The 14,960-nt window shown below is 34.5% G+C and overlaps 1 protein-coding gene across 12 annotated transcripts in view; it reads right to left on the minus strand.

Annotated features, from left to right (window-relative positions):
• LRCH1 (leucine rich repeats and calponin homology domain containing 1) overlaps nt 1-14,960 on the minus strand; it is a 116,183-nt gene that overhangs the window by 41,164 nt on the left and 60,059 nt on the right. For 9 of the 12 annotated variants that reach the window (XR_015801472.1, XR_015801470.1, XR_015801469.1 and 6 more), the window contains exons 4-11: nt 12,939-13,044; nt 12,315-12,451; nt 11,034-11,161; nt 9,076-9,160; nt 4,614-4,719; nt 3,435-3,547; nt 1,860-1,927; nt 889-975 (exon numbers count right to left, since the gene is read on the minus strand). Coding sequence is in view for 6 of the 12 variants with exons in the window: in XM_014868808.2 (XP_014724294.1) it covers nt 889-975; nt 1,860-1,927; nt 3,435-3,547; nt 4,614-4,719; nt 9,076-9,160; nt 11,034-11,161; nt 12,315-12,451; nt 12,939-13,044 (830 nt within the window). In the remaining 6 variants the exon portion in view is untranslated. The remainder of the gene's footprint in view (nt 1-888; nt 976-1,859; nt 1,928-3,434; nt 3,548-4,613; nt 4,720-9,075; nt 9,161-11,033; nt 11,162-12,314; nt 12,452-12,938; nt 13,045-14,960) is intronic. The other 3 variants (XR_015801473.1, XR_015801471.1, XM_088159677.1) reach the window with 1 other exon arrangement.

A 14,960-nucleotide genomic window follows, 5' to 3' on the forward strand; every position in this document is an offset into this window, starting at 1 on the left:
TAAATTAAAGAACAGTGTAGTCACAAAAGCAAGCGGCTATCAAGGGAGGAAAGAGAACTCAAGGCTGAAGTGACAAGGAGGTTTCTACTCTTCAGAGAAATGAAGCTGTAAACCAGCTACCTCATAGAAGTAAGAATTAAACTGAGTTTTGAAATGATCTTAATTTCTGAAGGTGATTACACTAAAGAAAAGCAATAGCAAGCATCTGGACAGACAGAACTACAGGCACTGCTATTTTCACACTTTGGCAGCAGGGCAAGCACTTGTTTTCTTTTAAATGCTTCTTTTGTTTAGCCACAGTTCCAGAGCCATTCTATGTGACTCTAGCCACTTAAAATGGGCATCTAAATTATAAAAACTTGCCTTCCATATTCAGGGGAAATCTAAATAATTTGATTTGCCTCTTCTTCTCTCTCCTTTGGATTTCAGAAAACTAAAGAAACTCCACCATTAATTCAGGCACCTCCTTTATGTGCTTCATTGAATTGGCAAGAAGATGGGCCAGAAGCCCTTCTCATCCCAACAACATACACCAAGCATAAGTAAGAGGAAAATTTATAGCCCCTAAAAGAAATCTGAGAATCCTAGACAAAACTTCAGATAATCACATTAGTGTACATGAGACGAATGGTTAAGGGGTGTCCCCAGCTCTGATTTTAGGTTTCTTTTATCACTTCTTAATTTACTGGGAATCTTGTCTAGATACTCGAGAGCGAATGCGAGTTTCCTTCTTAACTACCTTGCACACACTGGTATGCTAACAAAGCACTTGGTAACTCCATAGAGCTTTCAGGTGTCAGTTAAAAGAGAACTCTAACCTAATACACAAAAAACTTGAAAATATATTACATTATTATAATATTATTATATCAGCTATTGTAAGCATACCTGTTGGAATCTTGCAATAAATCTACAGCTTCTCTTAGTTGTTCTATCATTGCTATATCAATAGTTTGCTCTTCTGATAAATTTATTCTATAACAGAAAACAAAAACATTCAAAAGAACGTACAACAGCAATTATCAAAGGTAGTCTGAATTTCAACATGAGAGCTTCACCTTCCAGCTGGCATGCAAACGTTATGGGGGAAAAACAGTCTCTGCACACTAGGATGTGCTGAATTTATGGAAAGAGTTGCTTCTGAGAAAAACTCTCCAACACTTTGTCCTTAACAAAGCTCCCCAGCCTAATACATACATAAAAAAACGTGATGAAGAAAAACTTTTAGCCTTCAATTAAACAGAATGACTTCTAAAATTGAAAATTTATTTGCCAATATCTGACAAAGGCACTCATCCCATGTATTGTTTCAGTATGAATAGTAAACACAATGTATTTTTATAAGGGCCAGCTTGCTTTCTTTTGCTTTTCAACATTTATCATTCTTTTTGTGTAGTAGAAATATAACCTCCCACTAGTTCTGCCAGTAAGGCTCTTTCAGAAAGTACTCATTCTTTCCTCCCTTCAGTTTTGGGTCTTTTTTCAATATCTTACAGGACTACACTGCTCTGATGAGTGACAACTTCACAGTACAGTCATGTTGAAGTCCCTTTCCTTATACACTTACCTCAACAACTGATGTTCACCTGTTCTATTCTGGAATTAATACCTATAAACTAATGATTGCTTCAAGGTTAAAATTATGACAAGTGATTAAAAAAAAGATATGTTTTTGAATTAAATTGTAACATCCGCTCTATTCAGCAATAAAATGTAAAACACTGAGCACATAGAAAGTGCAAGGTTATGCTATTGTCATGCCTCCAAACCTACAAAATTATTAAACAGCAAAGTCATACCAGTCCTGGTCAAACTAAATGACATAGCTAATTATTAATAGATACATAAAAAATACTCACATTTCGTCTGCTTGCCATTGCGTGTCCTCTTCTATTCTCAATAATTCATCACACTCTGCTGCTCTGCTCTGTAAGCAGACAGAAGTGACAATGAGAACTGAACTTTGCAATTAAGCAGGCAGATAAATTTTGCTTTCTGACTCAGCACTGACCTAATTTATGTAACATTTTAGGTTGGCTGTTTGAAGCAGTCCAACACTTCTGCTCCATTCCTCACTCTACCCCCTTGTAAGATACTGATTACAAGATCTTCTATTCAGAAGATTTTATTGAGGTCAACAGCCCTTACCCTCCTTTAACTGTAAAAAGAAAGTCAAGCAGCATAAGAATTCTTTGTTCTATGTCCCAGATTCCATCTGTGACTTTCTGGCATATAGAAACAATGCTTCAATTAACCATGATCCCAACTCTCCTCCTACTTGCTCTCCTCCTGCAGCCAGATTTGTTTACAAAGCAAGGAAATTCCAAACATGTAAACAGTGGCAATCATGTACTTCATGCATAATCATTAACAGGATTCATATTTGACAATTTTGACAGTCATGAATCATTTCTTTTTTGTTTCAATTTGTTCCCTTTAAAAGTTGCATACAGGAATTCATCAGTCAGCCAGTTATTTTGGGTTCAATGTAATCATAAAATGGATCCCCCACACCTGTAAAAAGGAAGTACTACTAATTTGAAAACCTGAACCTCTTTTATGCTTCCACTTGGTGTTTTGCAACTCTTTCATCTCAGACAAGCAGAAGCACTGAAGTATTTCAGCCAGTAAAGACAGAAGCTCTCAGAATGAATGTGTATTTGTACTTGTAGAGAGGGAACAGCAGAAAACAGAGGCTTGGCCTCTTTTGTGTCATGTGTTTGGCACATCAGTTGCATCATCCTGTACCAATAAATTCTACCCAATTCTGCTGTATGTGACACTGAAGAGTGTACCAGCTTCTCTAACACTCTCCAATGATGGCTCATTTCCCAGTGACAATCCCTAGTAGAATGAATAAAGCCATTCTTTTTCATCTTTCTTCACCTTACAGGAATAAAGACCATGATGTTTTCCTAAAACAAGAGTACATACCATAAGATAAAAATGCAATACTTATTCTAGAAGGGGATTTGATATAATTTGTCTTTAAGGATCTCTCAACTGCTACTATAATGTTTAAAAAATAAAGAAAATGTATTTTACTACCATAGCATTACTTCAAAATCACTTTAGCCACCACAGCTAGCACAAAGTCATCTCACATTTTAGCAATGTAGCAAACACAGTATATTGCTCAATTCAAAATATAAAGCAAATAGTACAGAACAAACCTGACATTTCTCTTAAAGCTTTAAACATAGTTAAAGGATAACTTTCACATATCCTAAATAGAGTTCTGGGTAAACTGTCCTCGATCAATTGTAATACTTTTAAACCACCTCCTTATTTTTGCTTTCTGTATGTTTTTAGAATAATGAATATCAGCTGCAGTCTCTTATTCCTTAAAATATCTGCTGTTTATCATTCCTGTTTACTCTGCACTTATGAAAGTAGAGGAAATATTTTCCCACTTAACATTGTCACAAACTTGCCTTAATATAGCTCATAAATTCAGTAGTAAGAGTATCCGATTCATCAAACTGGTTTCCTGTTTCTCGTGACTGATCATTGATAAACGCATGTGAAGATCCTTGATGGAATTCCACTAGGAACAGCAATGAAAAAAAAAAGATAGAAGAATGATTTCAAAAACGAAGTTTGAGTTCACATTAAACATTTCAAACAGGTTAAGATCTTTTCATTGTAAACAGTGATGCCAATTAATTTCTAAGTTGCAATGAATCCATTCTTGGGCATATACAATTGTATATCAGAAGCACCACAGCTGGCATTGATGGAGCCAGTTTTGAACTACACAAAGTCTGTCTTGCTAGCGCCAATACAAGAACACAGCTGGACAACTCAATGTCTTAAAACACTGCACAGAAGTCTTAGGCAGTGACTTGCAATTGAACGCAATTTCAGAGTTACGCTGCTGTAACAAACCATCAAACAGCCACAAAGTTATTCAGAGCCTGTCCCAATCTCTTGCCTATATATACTATTTCCAAGGATATAATCCTATGATTTACCCTCTCCAGTTTGCTAATAAACATTGTAGGACATAATCCTGTTATTTCCCTTCATATTCTACCAAATTCTGGTGAGTATCTCAATGGAAGTTCATTAAGGTGAGTAACACCGAGGGTGTGCCATGTCGTTTCCATATGCAATTTGCTGACTTCATCCTGCCATTTATTAGTAGTATGTGCAGAACTTGGAGAACCATTGTTTATCAGCATGTAGTGTAATTTAGAAAAGTATAAGTTACTTTTAAAAATTGGATAAAATTTGACCTCTCACAAATACAAATATTTACAGAGGTGATGCTGACTGACTAAAAAAGCTCTACATACACACTAACTCCAGTTATAGAAGTAGACTCGATTATTACACTTTGATATTAGTTTCTGGATAGCACAGCTCAAACTTTTTCCTTCCCCCAGTCAGAATCAGATCTTATTAACTCTTGAGATAAGGTACAGCAGGCTTTTTGGAATTGCAATGGAAAAATACTAGACAGACTCAATTCAGTATAATAAAGATTTTCTAAGTAGCAATTTTTTCATTTTTACACAACTGCATATGCATGCCCAAAGCCAAAGTAGGTAGGCATGGAATCAACAGCAGAATTTCTCTGTATTTAACTTCCTTGTTTTTGACATTCCAACCTTTTCTTGAGTTAGCATGGTGACCTGAATCATCCTTTATTATATGATCTTCTTCCACAATATCTGACATTGGAACATTAAAGCTGATAGTATCTTCATCAGATGGCTAGGAAAAAAAAATAAGAGAAACACTAGTCCCAGCTCAAACCAAGAATGATAAAAATGTACATGTTAACAAGAGTGCTCACTAAAGAGCTGCAAATTAGCATGAGAGAGGATACCAGAGCATCTAACATGACCACATCCTGTTGTAAAAAGTTGTAGTCATGCTGAATGCATCCTCACAGGAGGTTTGCCAAGTAGAACAATTCACATGTCCTCTTTTCCTGTCCTACTCACTGCACTAGTCCTCTCCTGGCACTGACACCACTGCACTGTGCTGCTCTCTGTGCTTTCCCAGGGGCATCTGAAAATGGGGCCCCCTTGTAGCCACCAAACACTGTGGAAGAAACACTGAGCCTGATATCACAGCCCTTTTTTTCTTTCCCTCCATGACTCTTCCTCCCTGTTGTACCATGCAGCTTTTGAACTGAATGCCTACAGCAAGCAACATCAACATCAAGCAACGCAACACCTTTAATTATATTAACTGACAGAGCTGGGAAAAAAAAGTATGGACACTAAAGTACACTAGCTTTTTCTGACTTAAAAGCTCATCCATTTTTTCAGCTGTATCAGCTGGTACACTAAAACACAAGACTTGTATCTACAAGCCCATCCTGTCTATGGCTTTACAGATAGCAGCTGCACAAGGCAACACAGACACAATTCTGTCCTAGGCCACTACAGCTCTGTTTCTCTGCAGGGCCAGCAGTGACCTGCTCAAGTGGGATCTGCTCACATCCCCTCCTGAGGTGAGCTAGAGTAAAACCACAGTTTGCAGGAGAGGCCAAGTTTTTATTCTTGCTCCCCTGAGACAGAGAACTTACCACTATAACAGTCTCAGAACTTGGCAAATATACTTTCCAGTAAACCCATAGATGTTGCTCATTCTTTAAATGCTACGTGTTTCTATAACTTGCTACTCTGTGCTACATTTTCCATACATGTATTCTGAAATTATAACTGCTATAATACATATAGCACTTGGTTCCATATCCTTGAAGAATATATATTTTTAAGGAAATTATATTCCCCATTTTATCAGTTCAGACCACTGTAACAAAAAGGATCTGCAATGAAATGTGTTACATACAATTAGTTGTTTAACTCTAGCTAGCGTCTAGTAGAAGTTTGCCATTCCCGCTACTTTTATATGCTCCTAATCTACGTAGAAAGCATTTTTTCTAACTCTTGAAGCTAAAGTTCGTGTTAAAGGATGGAGCAAATCCACCTTGCTCTTAAAAATTCTATCAAAGATACATGTGGTCATTCCTACTTTCCAAGAATACCTTGGATTCAAAACAAATTGTAAACATAGACCATGATGAATGTTCTTTCTGATTAATAAACTGCATGTTATTAACTCTATAAATTCACTGGCTGTATTCTTTGGCTTAAGGAGAAAAAATTCAAAAGGGCGTTCATGGGCTTCATAAAGCCTTTTCAAAATGAATTTTAAATTTTAAAATTAATGATATTTTAAAATGAAACCAAGAGAAAATAAATGACACTTCAAATACCACAGAAGTCTTTTAGATCTGAAGCAATGACAACCCAACAGCTTAAAACTAAAAAAAAACCAAAAAGGATAGGTAGAATATAAATTCATTCAGACAACCAAGGCTACAGTGAAGTTCCTTCTCTTTCAGGCTGTATCTCATATGACATTTAAATAGTAAATTTCATTATTTTAGATCAAAGTTCATGTTGTGTTAATTTTTCAACTATGCTTTGAAAATATTACAGTAAAATGTCTCTACACACATTATTAGAAGTTCTGGATCTGAAACCGGTATAATTTTTTTTTTCTCAACAGAGAAACACACACTTCAAGGAAAGTATGTTGGAGTGTTAGCATAAAAAAGGAACAAACCATTCAATTTGGAAACAAAAAAATATTCCTTTAACAGGCTGTATCTCACTTTCAGGACCTACGGAATTCTGCAATTAATTTTCCAGGTGTTTCCTACCACTATACTATGAAACAAAAACTATCCAAAGCAGTCTTGGATAATACAAAAGTATTGCTCCTTCACAGGTGGAATAATGTATCCAACTTCATTCTTCCACAGTTTTATTTTTTCATTCAGACAGCAATAGAAGACAACAGACATGTAATATTCAAAAATACCTAACATTATTCTAAGACAGAATTGAGATTATGCACCTTGAAAGACTCTTTCTATATATTTCTGCTGGTACTAATATATCACTCACATGGGAAATAAAGCACAGATACTATTCTAATATTCCAATGAATTTTAACAAAAGAAAAAAATAAGGCCAAATGAAAGGGGGAAATTAATCAAAATGCTGTGTTTTTCCTAAAAGATGAGGTAGATGGTACATTGCCTTAAGGCAGAATTTGCCTTCAAGTTGCAAGGATCAATTTTACAGTAACACAAGATATCTTTCACTTGAAATACCTGAGATGGCTATAGCTGGGAAAACTGATGCTGTAAGGACCCTACCAAGTCTGAGAGAGATACGTAAACAGCTCATTTCATCAAGTACTCCCTCCTCTGTGTAGTCATTCAAAGTCAATTAGCAAGCTTCCTAAAACTTACATTACTGTTCAAACAAATGATCCATTTATGCTATTAAGTTACACATGAAAAATGACATTGTAGTATTTTCTGCAAAAAAAATAGAAACCCAATAGCCACTACACTCCAAACTAAACAGTAGTTTATATTCATAAAGAAAACGCCCAGAAAAGTGTTTTAATGATTGTTTTATAACTGATCATTTAATGTTTATCCAATGTTTGGTATGTAATTTTCTGACTGTAATTAACAACAGATGTGAACCTGTATTTGCATCATGCTAATATTTCTTGCACAATTCCCATATGTTACACAGGTATTAAAGGTCACATCAAAAGGAAAGTGAGTGGTAAATTTACTACCAAATCCATTTGGGATTACTGATCTTGGCATCTATTTCTCCTTAAAAGTAGTAGCAGTCAGGTGGGGATAGAATGAGTAAATTGTTCTCATATAAAAAAAGCTTTGTGCTATGAAAAATGTATTGGTTCACTCTTGGTAGTTTTCAAAATATTTTTGCAGCATTTCAATTGCTATATTTTGATTACAGGCAACAAGATCTATTTTCTAAAGGTGATATTTATAGCTAAAGAGAAAATTCTGGGATAACAGTTTCATTAACAAGCCAACAGAGCTTCAGGAAGTGTAAGACCAGAAAAACAGTTTGCAAACATTTCTGAACAGACTGAATGCTCTTAGAGGTAAACCATTACAGATTTGGCTAGAAATCATAATTATTCTGCTTCACTTCCATCTACCATGAAACTTGCCCAAACACTCGGAAATTCACATGGGTTTTTTTAAAGTACTATTGTATATAAAGGATCAGTCAGTGAGTAAGTGGATTCATGTTCAATTTGCTTTTGAGTAACTATAAATTCAGTACCTAAGCTTGATTCTTCCTATCTTTGTTTCAAAAGAAACAAAATCCCTTTTCCTCAAAGAAGAAAAACAGTAAAGAATCAGTATAAAACTATTTTAAGTAGCAAGAAGGTCATCCTTTTATTGTGAGGCATTTCCCATTAGGTCAGAGCACAAAACCCATTATTGTGCATTTCAGAAAGATCATCATCACACACTTATACTGCTAATTATTTACTTATTTATCATTATCTATCCAGTTCAACTCCACGTAGATTTAGTGCCCTGTTCAGTTAAGCAGTGCCTCAGAAAAAAAATCTTTGTGAATCAGTTCTAACTGCATAGGACAACACTAGTCCCACAAAGCTATCCTTTGTCTTTGCTCAGCCAGACAGCAAAGTTCAGGAAAAGATCTGAAGGTTTATTTTCAGCACTGTCTAGCTGCCAGAACATCTAAACACGTTAAAATCTGTGAAGTTTCTACACTACAGCAATCTGCCATAACCCATATTGGGGCTGGGCACTGTAAACTCCCAACAGGAAAGAGTAATCAGGCAAATAGAAAAACATGTGAGAAGTCATCAGCTTGTAACCTGTTAACACGTTTACTTTGTTGAAAACAGAAGACTTGAATTCTGGTTTGTTTCTCATTCTCTAGACTATGTAAACTGCCAGAAAACTGTAGAGAATTTTCACTATTGGCAAGTCTGTAACCATTTGAAAATAAGTATCTCACAACCCACTCCAGTAAAAAAAAAAAAAAAATTAAAAATTAAAAAAAAACCCAGACTCCTTTTATCTTTGTTTTAGCCATTTCTTAGCGTAAAATTCACGTCAAGGATATGATTGCAGAGTTTTTAAGCCTAAAAATCTTTTCACATTATTACTGAACTTAAAACAGTCAAAGTAAGATTGCTGGGGGAGGAGTTTGACACAAAAGGCAGGTAACTCACCTCTGTTGCTGACAAACGTTTATCACCATTATCACTACCAACACCTGAATCTGAGTCCTTTTTACTCGGATAGATGTCATCAATGCTAGATGTGAATAATAAAAATTAAAAGTCAGTAAAAAGCTACCATAACATTCACATTCCATTCCAATTCTTTTCTGCTTTCACCTAACTCTGAGCAAATGTCAAACAATTCTCAATGGCAGAAGGTGGAATAGCCTAATACAGTAAAACACTAAACATTTATAATCTGGTGATGGTAAAACAGATCAGATTGAATAGCTAGTTAGCCTAAGGATTAATGAAACAACAGAAATCATCTGCTATCAGCTTGCTTTTGTCTATACAGTAAGAAAAACTGCTTAGTTACTACCTAAGCAGCACAGGACTAAATTAACCATGGAGAAGAAACCAAAATAGTAAAACTCAAAGTGGAGTCAACTGATTTAATTGTAACCATTGATCCATTAAAACAGAACTCATATCTCCCTCAGGCTTGAAGTAATTATTAACACAGAAACCCTCTTTGGGTGCCTTAAAATAGACTTTGGAATTTAGGTTTTTGATAAAATTACTATAATAACAGCAAATGCTCTCTATTCTGGTTTCATTACCCAGTATGACCTCTACTCATTTTAAAGTGCACTATTAGATGCAATACTCTTACCACTTAACTTTTCTTTTTTTTAATATACCTTATTATCCCTTTATTTGCTATCCTGAAAGCTGTGATACTGAAATCAGATTGACACAGCAATTTAAGAAAGGAGCTTTATCAGTCTTCACATGAATAAGGTATCTGATTCATTAATCCTACTCTTAAAATTACCTCTCATGAGTCAACACTTGAGATTGTTTTACAGAAATTGCCTTTGGAAATCTACTCTGTACCATCCCCTTACCATAACCAGTATTCTTCATTATGAACAAAATACCAGACAGGACATGACATTCCTGTCAATTTTCTTGTATACTAAAAGAACAAACCAGAAAACCAGTAGGTGTTTCCCAAATGGGACATGTACTCCTCATCCTGGATTCTTCTTGACTTTGACATTTATCTGATAGGAATTCACAAAGAGATCTCCAAAGGTACTTGGAGGAAAAAAAATTGATTCAAACCTTATTGAGATGACTGAAAGGGGGATTCTGTAAAAGCTCTTGGGTTTTTTTTCCTCCCAGGTTTTAGCACTAACATCTCTACTATTATTCATAACACTTTGTTTTCATCAAGTATTTCTCTTCAAAGATATCATACTTTCTCTGATTGGTTATATTACATTGCCCGGGCTAGCAAAGAAAGACTGGGCTAAAAGCTGATTTCCAATCAGGTATGGAGATTCTCATAGAAAGGGGCTGCTTTGTATCTGGCTCCTGTCCTTAAACCATGGTACAAGATGCCATTTCCTACAAGTCTGATGCAAAACACAGAATATTTTGCCTCATTTTACTAACAAATCAGCACACTTAATTTTAAAAGCTTCTCGACATTCGTGCAGTTCTCTTCATTTGACAAATGACTTTGGATGAATCAAAAAAGATGAAGATGTCACAAATGTGTAAACATACAAATCACATATAAATCATAAATCACAAAACAACACATGAAATTAAAATTTATTTAATGCATAGATAGATAGATCAAGCCAACACCTATGTAACTACCATCTGATTATTTCCAATGTATTCCAGGAGTCCACTAGAAAGAGCTGAGATTTAAACTAAGGTTCACTTTTAAACTCTTAACTCATGTGCTGCTAATTTTAATCAGAATTGATTTTTTACTTTCTGAACTGTTATGGGGATTTTATTAGAATAATAGCAAATGAAATCTCTGTGCAAAAAAAGTACACTCTGAATAACATCTAAAGAAACAAAACTGTGGAACCCAGAGATAAATACTATTTTATTGTTTGTAAGTGTTACATGGAAAAACCAAGTGAGACATTCATACATACCTCTCTTCCACAGGTTGTGGCAAATGCTGTGGTTCTATGGCATTAAGATACAGTGAGTCTGCTGTTTTAATCTGACAGGCTTGTACAGTCAGATATTTGAATATATGCACCCTACCCTTTGTACAAATCTGTGGAACAAGAAAAAAATTAGGTTTATAATTAGAAAAAAAAAGTAATTTATTCCAAGTGTCACTTAGTGCAAACCTCCCTGAAGTTCAACTAATATTATAAATTTCACCTAAAAGAAAATAGATTCTTTTTTAAAATTACTAATACTTCAACTATCTACTCAACTATTTGTATGTACCAGTATAAATACCCTCAGAGATTAAGACAGAAAACAAGAAAATAACGGATTCTGCTTTAAAAAATCTATTACTAACTAGAAATTGAGTAATTATTTTTCAAAATTAGTGTCATGACATTTAATCAACCAATGTACTCTTTATATACTAAAAACAATGTGACCAAGAAGTGTCCAAGCACATTCACGATGCAATTCATCTTCATTTTAGAATTTTCTTTTTCTTTAGGTGCACACTTCAATTTGCTTTGTACTTTTTAGATTAAAGGCAGCATCACTATTGATTATGAAAACCATTTCTCTAATGTAATAAAAATTAAGTATTTCAACTGCTGTTGATCTAGAAAAATTATAGCTTTCAGAGATGCAGTTTGAATCTACTGTCCACTAAGTAAACAACAAAATTGTCCTTAAGCAGCCAACACAGGTTGCATTCATTTATCTTTATTACTCAGTGCGGTCTACAGTTCCAAACAGGAATTTTATTTCTTTGTGTATCACAATCTATAAACTTACAATATAAAGTAAGATAAACACATGGATTGTTTTAGACCATCTGCATATTTTTTAAGTTAAAGCTGGCAAATCACTGTAGAACGTTCTAGAACTGGATTCCTTTTAACAGAAAGAAAAATTACCCAGGAAGTTTATCACTATTCTTTTCCAAAATTATACACATATTGCAACATGAGCTTTCATATGCAGACAGAAGTCACAAAAATAAACAGCTAATAGAATGGACATCTTCTAGATGTGTGTTGGTTTAAGTGCCATACAAATTCATACTGAGAAAAGAGGATATTTTTATGTCTTATTTAGAAACATCCTATGTCTTATTTAGATATCAACAACTATAAACAGTCTGTGATGACTGAAATTCAGAAGCCTGCAATTGCAGAAGGTGACATTTTATACTCTAAAATGTGTTAGCAGCCATCCAATATTAAGGTATAACTTAAATTATAGCTGTTACTTACTTGTGCTGGTGGAGATTGCAAAGGATTATTCTCAAGCAGTAATACTTGTAACTGCACCATCTTTCTAAAACAAATTGGAATCACAAGCACTTTATTGCAGGAAAAGTCAAACTTTACCAAGGGAAGCTGTACTAGTTCTAAAAGTAATAAAAAGAAGAGAAGGTGTTACATCTCTTTTGATTTTTGGCATAAAATAATAACATATTTCTGAATAACCCTTCTTTTGCATTCAGGAAAAATACAAACTCAGGGAGGAAGATCAACATTTACTCTATTTTATACTGCGAAATAGAAGAGTGTTGTTGTTATACAAGTGACAATAAATTCTAAAATAAATACTTCGAAATTTTTTTTCCTGAATCTCAGCTGACAGTTCCCATACTGCATTCAGACACTTCTTCAACTTAAAAGTTGCCTAAAATCATAAAGATACATTGAAGAAACCTCACACACTGTTCTTCAGTGGATACCATTGAATGTTATATTCTGCAGACCCAAATGGAATAAATTTGAACACAAGGTAATAGCTGCTTTTTCATCATATATATTTATATGATTAAAAATACTTTCAAAATTATAATAAGAAGAACGACTGTAAATCTTTTTTTGTTCACTTGCTTTTACCTTGGGGTAAAACTTCAAGGTAATTTCTTCTGACATTCAGTTCTTTTAAAGATTTCAGCTGGCCTATCTGCTGTGGCAAAGCTGTGATTTCATTACAGCTGACATCCTACAGTAAAAGAGTAATAACAAATAATAATGAACTTTCAGCTCCTACATGCTCCATAATACAAACATAGCTAATTTGCTATATCATTGTGCCATTTTATTAACCTGAAAAAAATGCAACAATCTATGCCCTGTAGTCACAACAAAAAATAAAGATACATGGGAAATTATTTGCACATTACTTAAAACCAGACCAAACTCTTATTTGAAGAACAAAGTAATTTTGAAAGTTAATTTAATTTCTATAGAAATATTCAAAACTATTTACTTAAGAAGTTCTATTTTTTTCTCTTTTCTTCACATGAAGAATTCAGTACAGTGATTATATAAGCAAATATGTTAGGATGAAAGGTAAAAATCCTAGTGTGTGGATCTTAGTTTTTAAAAAGGTTCTTGTTCTTCTAGATAGCGTTTAAGCAAAATAAAATAATAATTCTAATAATGCTCAGTAAAGGCATATATTTGATCATCATAGCACATAGTAGGCCATAATGAAAAGGGACAGCTTGTTTAGCATTACTTAATCATTTCAAGCAAGAAACTGCTATGAATGCATATGAAGGATCAACTTCTTGGATTAAGTCAGTCTGCAAGGAGAATTGTTAAATACTGGCTGCCATTTTTGATGCCAAATGGACACTGAAACGTCTGCTTACATCCCAGGCAACCTGTGAATTTGAGCAATGTCCCAGTTATGCTGTCATTTCTGTACTAAAAGAAAGAAAGAGTATTTCACAGTATGAAAGCTAAATGGAGTAATGCCCAATTTTCCTGAAAAACCAACAGAATAGCCCTATTCTCTCAACTGTTTGAAATGGATCTATAAAGTATCTGGGAACTCTTAGACTAGAAAAGTTTGAGAAGCCAGATTTCCAAGTCATGTCTTTGAAAGTGCTTGCTTTAATACCAGTCAAAAGCATTATATTAACTCCCTATATTTGAGCCTAAAATCTAGTTAACAAAAAAAGATGGTAAAACCAAACCATGATCTAGCAATGCTGTTCTCTGTATCTGACAAGTTTCTTCTTGTAACAAAGTCTTATTGTCACTAAGACTTCTTTCCCTTCTCAAAACAGAGTCAGGAAATTACTGTAGCTTTTAGACAAGGAAATTAAAAATCCCAGCTAATGAGTGCATTTTTGCCTAAGTTGTCACAAAGTTTGGTTAATTGCACTGCTCCCTGATAATTTATTTTTAAAGCTTTACTGTCCTATTTTCAACTTACAGTCTTTAAATTACTTCATAATTAGATACTTGATTTTTAGAGCACAGAATTTAAAGTCACCTTGCGGTAAAGAAACTCTAGACCAAGTGTACTTAGGTGTACCTAAGAAAAGGATTATTCTCAAGCAGCAATACTTGTAACTGCACCATCTTTCTAAAACAAATTGGAATCACAAGCACTTTATTGCAGGAAAAGAGACACAATTCTAGAGGAAGCACCAAAAAAAGAAAAAGAAACCTGGCAGTGTGTAACCTCAAAAGCAAAGTCCACCTCCACTTACAGTCTTTCAAAACATCCTCAATAAGACTGATCTGTTGTGACAGCCTGTCAGTATTCACAAAATCTCTAGAGACAGCAGTATCCTTTATCCCACTAAGCACTGTAGCCCAACTTGCCTTTTTCTATTACTTTGTTTGAATAGCCATGGAAAACAAAGACCTGTAACATTAATTCGCAGTTATGCTCAACTTATTATTAGACTTCATGAGTGTGTAGGTGACAGAGACAGTGTTAAACTTTGCCATTACTTTGGTAGTAATGGTCCTATGGCTTCCAAGACAGCAATTTTTAAAGGAATTATGCAACCAGCAGTTTGGAACTCAGCTTCAGGGACATTTCCAGATAACTGAAGTGCAAACACTCGAGTTCCATGGGGAACTAGTATTTGCTGAGGTCAGATGTCTTGTATTAAT

The sequence above is a fragment of the Sturnus vulgaris genome, chromosome 2 (assembly GCF_052056855.1).
Source record: "Sturnus vulgaris isolate bStuVul1 chromosome 2, bStuVul1.hap1, whole genome shotgun sequence".
NCBI lineage: Eukaryota > Metazoa > Chordata > Aves > Passeriformes > Sturnidae > Sturnus > Sturnus vulgaris.